This window comes from Elaeis guineensis, chromosome 15, assembly GCF_000442705.2.
Source record: "Elaeis guineensis isolate ETL-2024a chromosome 15, EG11, whole genome shotgun sequence".
Lineage (NCBI taxonomy): Eukaryota > Viridiplantae > Streptophyta > Magnoliopsida > Arecales > Arecaceae > Elaeis > Elaeis guineensis.
The window spans coordinates 71607713-71616463 of NC_026007.2; the positions used below are offsets into that span (position 1 = coordinate 71607713).

The following is an 8751-nucleotide window of genomic DNA, read 5'->3' on the forward strand; positions in this document are numbered from 1 at the left end:
CCGAAGGTCGTCAGCAAATCTACATGGAACCCATTGAATTAGATAAGGAAGTGACATGCCCAAGAAGACTTGGATGATTAATGAATGGCTTAACGACAATCACCATTACAAACAATTCAAGAGCCAACAACGAAAGCAAAAGCCACATAGGAGGCTCCAAATTAGGCTATTTTGATGAGAAATCAATCAAATACTAAGAGGTTCACCAAACACCATGCCGATAATGCTTATTGTTTTTGTTTTTAATGGGGCAATGTCTAGATGAAAGGATAAAAAGTGGATCCAATCTTGTGGGCTAAGGATATATATTCTAAGGAGACCCACCATGATGTGCATACATACATACACACAAATATATGTATATAATGCAAACAGAGAGATGTAGAAAGACGCATAAGCTTCCTATCAGAAGGTATCTATTATATTTTATTATAAAGAATATTAAGATCATTGACGTACAAGTTTATTCGTCAATTACAGCCATCCAGGTGTCATATAAAAAGTGGAAAGAGAGTTTTCCAAAAATTTATGTTCATGTACAGTGAGATAATATTGAGTGGTAGATGACTTAAGCTTGTGAAGATGGAGACACCCCTGTACTCAACCACAGAGAGACAGTCCATTGGACCAAGGGTCATGGCAAATAGAAGGGAGGATATTATTGTAGATTTGCAAATAATCAGGGGTTTCAATGTAACTCCAAATTCTAATGGATAGCCCTAACAACACATCCATTAATTTAAGCTCTCAATTATTGCTTAAAGACTTGGAGCAACATATAAATTAATCAATATCAAATGTCACAATTATACATCAGAATTTAATGAATAAAAACCTAGAAAATCTTGAGAGAGAAAGAGGTCTGGAGTGACTCAGTGACTGTCAAATCTGCTAATTCTCTCTTCTCTCTCTCCATCTTTTTATATATTTTTAGTTTTCGGAGGCCATGGACATTTCCTTCACCCGGATTCGACTAAATCCCTAACAACTCTCTCTCTTTCTCTCTCTGTGCGGTCGGCTTCGGAGAAATGTTCCAGATTTCCAAGGTAAGCCCAGGGGAAAGGTAACAGAGCATAGATATACGGACCCTCTGTTTTTTTTCATAAAAAAATTATCCTTCTTTCCTGTTGGGATTCGTGGTGATGGGAAAACCAACGGCTCAGTCCATCTTCTTTGATCCTTTCTGGAAATGGGCTTTGGTTATTTGCGGAGATTAGCAGGAATTAGGCATCAAAATTTGATCTTGACTAGGATATTCTTTGTTTTCTTTTTTTTTTTCTTTGACTGGTTCTTGTTTTATTCCCATTTCAGGAACCCTTTCTGTGAGATTTCTTTGTACGATTGAGCATTTAGGCCACACCAATTCTTTCCTCTTTTCCTGCTCCAGACAGTCCTTACTTTCTCTGAAATTTTGTTGCGTTCTTTATTCTTTTCTCCTTTTTTTTCCCTTAATTTTTTCCTCCTCTGTTGATTCCTTTTGATGGTACATTGGTTTCTCTCTTTTTATCTACTTCTTGTGTTTTGTTGTTGCTTGTGGTATTCTCCTTTAGATGTGAGGCTACTGGTATGGTATTTTTCTAAAAGGTGAGTGGAAAACAGTTCTCTTTCATGGAATTGGATCAGCTTTTGCATGCTCTCTTGTTAAAATAAATAAATAAAACCTTCTTGTCATCTGATTTCTTTGTGAAAAAAAGACATGGAACCCATGATTTCTTCTCAGTCCTTATATCTCATGCCTCCTGATGTCCTCATACAAGTCCAGTAGTCCCCCCTCCCCCCCTCTCCCTATCCTCCTTGGGTTCCTCACTGGGTTTTCTGTGTTGCTTTAAGAAGAGATCAGATGACGGGAAAGCTTCCTTTTTTTCACCTTAGTTGTATCAAACTTTGTTCCTCATCCCTCCCTTATTGATTTATTGTTTTATTGTGCTTTATGAGGAGGTAAAAGCCTGGTGCTGTCCAAAATCTCATCTTTTTTATAATACTTCTCTTCATTGCCTTGTTTCTTTTCCTTTGTGTCTTCTCTAATTGTTACACAGGCCTGGTTCTGATTCCCAACTGCGAAGAGCAAGAGGAGGCGATGGAAGGGGGCACCTTCTCAGGCGTTGGCAATGGAGCTCAAGTGGACAACAAAATTCTCCAGAGTTTCCAGAAGAGCTTTGTCCAGGTCCAGAGCATCTTGGATCAGAATAGGCTGTTGATCAATGAGATCAACCAGAACCATGAGTCGAAGGTCCCCGACAACCTTAGCCGGAATGTTGGCCTCATCCGAGAGCTCAACAACAACATCAGGAGGGTCGTCGACCTTTACTCCGACCTCTCCAGCTCCTTTACCAAGTCCATGGAGTCGTCGGAGGGGGACTCAGCCGGCACGCTTAGGTCCGATGGGAAGGCTGGCCAGAAGAGAACTAGGGCTGGGTAGAGGCGAAGGCAGCCAGAGCCCCTTGTATTCCTTCATAGTAGCACAGAGTTAATGGCAGTAGGATTGGACCTTGATAACTTAGTAGAGAAAGAGAGAGAGAGAGAGAGTATAGTCCTCGGTTGCACAATAATAGGTGATTTCTTGCATTGTTGTAATTCCCATCTAACTCCACTTTTCTCTTTGCTCTCGCTGAAATGATGCTCTGTCTGCGTTCTAAAGTAGTCTAATTTTCTTACGGTTGTAGTGTTCTTGTATCTGTCCTATGGACATACCTTTGTTGGAAGTTCCTATAGAAATAGAGTGAGCATTCCAACTTTTCATATACATTGTTGTTGATTCCTATGTATTGTTTTTTTTTTTTTTTATCATTTAAGTTGGCTTAGTTATTTTATTTATGCTTTTCATGATCAAATTACCCATTTTTTAATGAAGTGATCTTTTATGTAAAGGAATTGAATGATACTCTAAATAGTTCTTATTGGGTAGCTCATAGATTGTCTATGCTTCAGGTGACAAAGCTATCATATCAAACAAAATTTTATTAAGTTTTAATATCTCTGAATTTACAAGAGAGAATATTTGGGATGATTGGTTTTTGTGTATGATTGACATGAATTATTGCATGTAGTCCAATAGAAAATTCCCAGAAGACTTGACAACCACAAACATTAATTTGATAGTCTGATGTCTGAGCCTTTCATCTTTTGCCCTCCACCTTCTCTTGTCGTTGGAAAGGTCTAGATCTTCTCCAGGTTTTTGTTGTTTTTCCTGACTGATTGCTCTTCTGTCATCACCATCACTGATCCCTGATGAAATCAATCCTCCTTTTGTCAAGAACCTTTTCCACAAGCATTTGTCCCTTTTTGTGATCTCTTCTTCCACCCATGCTTCCCAGTTCTCATGTGTTTTCTTTTTCCCAAGCTCTTGTAGAGCACTGTAGTGGTGGGTACTGTCTCCCGCTTCATAAACCTACAAAATAGATGGAGATGCTCCTGAAGCCCTCATCCCATGGAATCAAACCTTTTCTTCTAACTATGAGAACCTTTCCATCCTACATGTGGTCGGGGAACATGCATCTCCCTGTGAATCCTGCAAAGTTAGTGGGCTTCTGAAGATGCTCTACAGGACATCCACAAGGACTCAACTTTTAGTATTTTTTTTTTTTTTTGGCTCCCAATCATAAACCACCACAAGGCCAGAATCCCAGATAAGAGCAGCACAGATAATTCTCAAACAAAGCACTAGATCACCCCAGCAATCCACATACAGTGGTACCCAACAACAGGACAAGGGGCCCCAACGTTCATTTTGATGGTGGAAGCTACATCAATGTCTTCCTCCTCTCTACTTGGGTTCTTTTGTTTTCTTTCCCCTGCGTGCAATAAATACCCCAAGGGAGCTGGCTTCTCTATTGATGATTCCACCACCCTTTTCTCCAACTTGATTGCTCTGTTGCCTGGAGGTGGACCAGGCGAGACCAATCTTTTTTGGAATCACAGTTTGGTTGCTGTGGAAGGGAGACCCACATGGAGCATTGGCCAGGACTGGCTGTAGTTTGGTGTGGGTTTAAATGATTGGTGATGTAGGTATTTGCTCCTTTTGCTTCTGTGGATAAAGGGGAATCGAGTGGATCTGAACTGTGGGTAGATATCCAAATCATGGTTGAACTAACTTCTTCCTATAGTTTGGCAGAACTTTGTTTATACTTGTCTATTATATATCCTCTAATGTGCATTTAGGGTGCGTTTGATTATATTTTTTGATTTTTAATTTTTAAAAAATATTTTTTATTTTTTTATTTTTATTATTAAATAAAAATAAAAAAATAAAAAATATATTTGATAACTACGTTGTTATAAAGCAAGAAGCAACGTTTGCGGATGGCAGGTAAAAAGCTCGATGAGGGAGAAGAGTTCAGGAAGGGAGGAAGAAAAGAGTAGAGAGGTGAAGAGGTCGACGAGGGAGAAAGGTTCGGATTCTTAATTTTTTTTTATTTAACGTTTTAGATATGCGAAAGTAAAAAAAACAGAAAAGCAAGTTTTAAAAAGTTAAAAATTTTTGCTTTGCATATAAAGTAATTATTTTGATTTTTTAAATTTTTATTTTTATAATATTACTAAATATTATTTTTTGATTTTTATTTTTTAAAATTAAAAAATAAAAAAAATATATTTTTTTAGTGACTAACCAAGCGCATCCATAGTTTATGTTTTGTTTTTATTTTGTTGATACCATTCCTACTCCCAAAAGTTGAAATCAGAGATTGTATTCGCGAGCTCAGGAAATAAAATATACAAACACCACAGTACTTGTACACTTGGAAAAATCTCCACATGGTTGAAACTAGAAACTGTTAACAGTTCATAGTCCATACCAATAATGGTAGATATATAGAGCTGATAAGATAACACTTTACTTCACCCTTCCCTCTTCAGACACTTGAAAATGCCTTCGGTTGAGTACTGCTTTATTTGTGGTCTTTTTAATGGAAGGACTTAGTTGGTTTGACTCCCATTGACTTCTTTGGGAAAAAATTGATAGGTTCCAATGATAGTTTTTGAATGCCAGCTGCTGGTTCTTTATAGTAATTTTATGGTAATCTTCTTTTTTTCTTTTTTTTAAATTAATGAGGAATGCTTGTATTCGCTTCATTAGTTTTATCTTTTTAATCTTAGTTCTGATCAAGACCTCCGATACTTGAGTCAATGAAAAATTTTTGATGGGAAACAAAAGAAAAAAAGAAAGAGCCGGAAAGAAGACAGAGGAACGGGGTATTCCAGAAGTTTAGATTCCTATCCTTCTTTTGCTGATGATATTTGGATCTACGCAAAATTCTTGGATCTACTTATAGTTGGAGCCCAAAATCCTTTAGGATGGTATCCTAACAAACTCAAGATCGAATTGGGAGAGCCTTTGAGGCAGCAAGAGGCCAAGCTGCCTTCTAGTAGAGGAGCTTTGTTTGCCATAGCTCAACAGTCGAATTGGCCATGCTCAGTTGGGAAGTATTGGTTTTGGAGGTTGAATGCTTCTGTTTTGCTTAGCATGCTTTTCGTACATACTTGAAGTAAGTCAGGCTGGGATGCCTTGAAAGAAACCCAGGTGCACTAGGATCACTATATGGTCTGTGAGCTAAATAAATCCTTATGCACTACACTATATTGATTATTAATTACCATAGCAATATTTGTTAAATGTAGTCACATGCTCCAAAGAATATATGCACCACTAATATGTTGAAAGATGAAAATATTCAAGACAAATCATAGTTTCATAAATCGAGTAGATGACAAGGTCACAAGGGTAGCTTCTCTCCCAGTGTTCCTGTTTGTGCGTGTTACAGTTAGGGTGGAATGAGGCTGAAACTTTTGTTCCTAAGGCCAACTTCTGATGTTAGAGGAGAATAAGATCATATTTTATTATCATCAACTATTCAGATATCTCTTATTTTTCAAAAAGATATTCTTGCTTGACATCCATTATTATTATATCTAAGTTGCCAAATCGTTTCTTGTCTTGTTCAAATTCTCTGCCCCAGTACACGCTCTCCTCAGCTGTGCACCAGGAAAAAGGCATTCCACTATATTTACACTCTCAATATATCTAATCTGATGGAGGAAAAAAAACAAAGCAAAAACTCACTCAACTTAAATTGTCAATATTTTTTTTGGTTGTAGATCACTTTTAACATGGACCTGTTAATGACTTTGAATTTGACATCACCATTGCTATAATAAGATTTTATATTAAGACAACTAAACCAACTACATAAATGCATCTATTTTTCACCAATGCTATGCAACTACCAGATTAATTTAACAGTCACTTGTATTTATTTATGTGATTCAATTTGTTGTAAAATTCTATCCTAGTAATCTTAGAATAAGTTAATAGAGCGTCATTTTATTTTGATGGAAACATTTATCTTACTTTTTTCCGTCAAGATTACCTGGAGAAAGAAGAAAAGGACAAGCTCCATGGCTACTAACGTAAAGGAGAAGAGTATTTATCAACTTTCTAAAAGCAAGATCATTTGATAATGATGGACGCAGGCCAGTGGACCAGATGGTGTCATTGATGGGTCCATGCTATGACGCAAGGAAAACAAAAGAAAAATCTATCGACATTAGAAGTCCAAAGGCTGCCGTTGGCCGAAAGCCTACGCAATGCTCTCCTTTTAATTAGGGGTTTCTTTGTGTGATCACAACATCATCTTATCAATAACACTTGCATCAATTAGAGTAGTTGAAGATATTAGATGTGCCTAAGTCATGGATTAGTATTTATGCACTTAGCTTTATCTCTTTTTTTTTATTATTTTTTATTTTGGTCCATGTCCATGTCCCATCCCCAAGTCTCTAAACAAATGGCTGGTTTACTTTTGGTCATGGTTTTGGTGTTGTAGCCCAGCAAATATAGGTTTGCTTCTCATTTGTTTACTCGCAAGTATTGATATTATGAATGAGATGGAGAGGGGGAAAGATTCCAACCCATCTTTATATTTACAAAGCAAGCTTAGATCTGTAGGACTTTTTTAAAGATTCCAACCTACCGCTCGGAGATTTATAAAGTGCAATCTGTTAAGTATGACTTGGGACAGCATCCCTAGATGAAGTATGAGGCTTAATTTGGGATGGAGTGCATTAAAATTTGCGTATGAGTGCAAGATATGCCTTCCACGTTTCCCTATAAAGTATGATAGATGATAGATTAGATTACCTCATAAATTTTTTAAACGGCATTTTAGAAACTAGGTTTTTTATGATTGGTGAATGTGCAATACTTGTGCATGCGGTACTTGCGATGCGTAATATATCTGATTTAGTGGAACACAAGAATATTGGAACATGCTATTCATTAGCTCGTCAGTTAGAGAGAGAGGAGAGAGAGAGCTATTTCTTACTTATGAGATAATTGGTTTATTGTTTCCAAGAAGCTTTATTTTATTTCTTAATTACGATATTTTTCTTAAAAACTAATATTTATTTTTAATATTTAATAATTTTTTTTATAAATTAGTTGTACAAATGCCTATGTTCACGAATTTAGAATGTGTTTGGTTAGTCATTAAAAAAATATTTTTTTATTTTTTAATTTTTTAAAAAATAAAAATTAAAAATAATATTTAGTAACATCATGAAAAATAAAAAGTAAAAATTAAAATAATTAAAATAATTATTTTATATGCAGAATAAAAATTTTTTATTTTTCAAAATTTATTTTTTTATTTTTTTTGCTTCCATACATCTAAAACTCCAAACCAAAAAGTAAAAAGCCCGAATCTTTCTCCCTCGTCGAGCTCTTCACCTCCCCATCCACTTCTCCTTCTCTTCCTAAACTATTCTTCCTCGTCGAACTCTTCATCCACCATCTTCAAATATTACTTTTTGCTTTATAACAATAAAATTATCAAACATATTTTTTATTTTTTTATTTTTACTTGATAATAAAAATTAAAAAAAATAAAAAATATTTTTTAAAAATTAAAAATTAAGAGATGTAACAAAATACACCCTTAAGTAACTGCTTGATTTATAGCTTTCCTTATTATAACCATTTCGACCATACTTCATGTCCGTAGTGCAACCAGTTTGATAGAATTTTATATCCCGTGCGATAATATTTGATTCTGTTGGCTAACAAGCCCAAAAGTTTGCGATAATTTATATCTATATATCTATGTATATCTACACATTTTTGTTTATTTATCTGTGTCGAAGCGTGCATGCATCGAAATTTGCTCGAATGACGACTAAGTTTAGAAGAGGAAAGAGAACCAAGTTTGGACTACCAACATAAAAGGCTGTTTTGCCATTATGTAATGCTAATGTGCCAGTATGACGGTGCTCCAATAGCATCATTTGGACAATTTTGGATTGGTGAACCACTTCAAGAAGGTAAGGACTGATTTGAAAGTAAAATTTGTCTCACTCAACACGTGATGAGAATTCCATTTTTAAGTGTTGCAGGTGTTAAAATAATTAAGTTGACTACGTCCAATAGATCAACTGGGTAAGGCTTTGTATATATTAGTTTCTTTGTGATGTGAGCCCATTTGTTTTCCGGATGCTAAATAAAACTCAACCTCAGAATATTGAAAAATATAGACAAAAATGTAATTATTAGCTGAGAAAGAATTTGAGGAATCTTTGATAGGAAAAGAAAATGATAAAAAATTAAAATCTCATCATAGTACTTAGCTAAATTACCCCAAATTATACTTTTCATTGTATATATAGCAGATCATGTTATTGTTTTTTAATAAGATAGGAGGGTCAAACCTTATTTTTTTTTGATAGAGAAGGGTCGAACCTTTTTAATATAAAGAAAGAGAT

General features: G+C 35.5%; 1 protein-coding gene across 2 annotated transcripts; it reads left to right on the plus strand.

The window, feature by feature from the left end:
• Positions 1–824: 824 nt before the first annotated feature.
• LOC109506647 (protein ELF4-LIKE 4) lies at positions 825–2743 on the plus strand. 2 transcript variants are annotated; one of them, XM_019855051.3, is made up of 2 exons: positions 825–1046; positions 2037–2743. In XM_019855051.3, exon 2 carries the CDS (start codon positions 2078–2080, stop codon positions 2417–2419), a length of 342 nt encoding a protein of 113 aa, XP_019710610.1. In that variant the 5' UTR covers positions 825–1046; positions 2037–2077; the 3' UTR covers positions 2420–2743. The 2 variants fall into 2 exon arrangements, with proteins under 2 accessions (XP_019710610.1, XP_019710609.1); XM_019855050.3 differs by lacking the exon at positions 825–1046 and adding an exon at positions 1057–1584.
• The last annotated feature ends 6008 nt before the right edge of the window (positions 2744–8751 follow it).

What these genes read in the sequence shown, in the direction of transcription:
- LOC109506647 (XM_019855051.3), top strand. Translation starts at nt 2,078, where the DNA reads ATGGAAGGGGGCACCTTCTCAGGCGTTGGCAATGGAGCTCAAGTGGAC.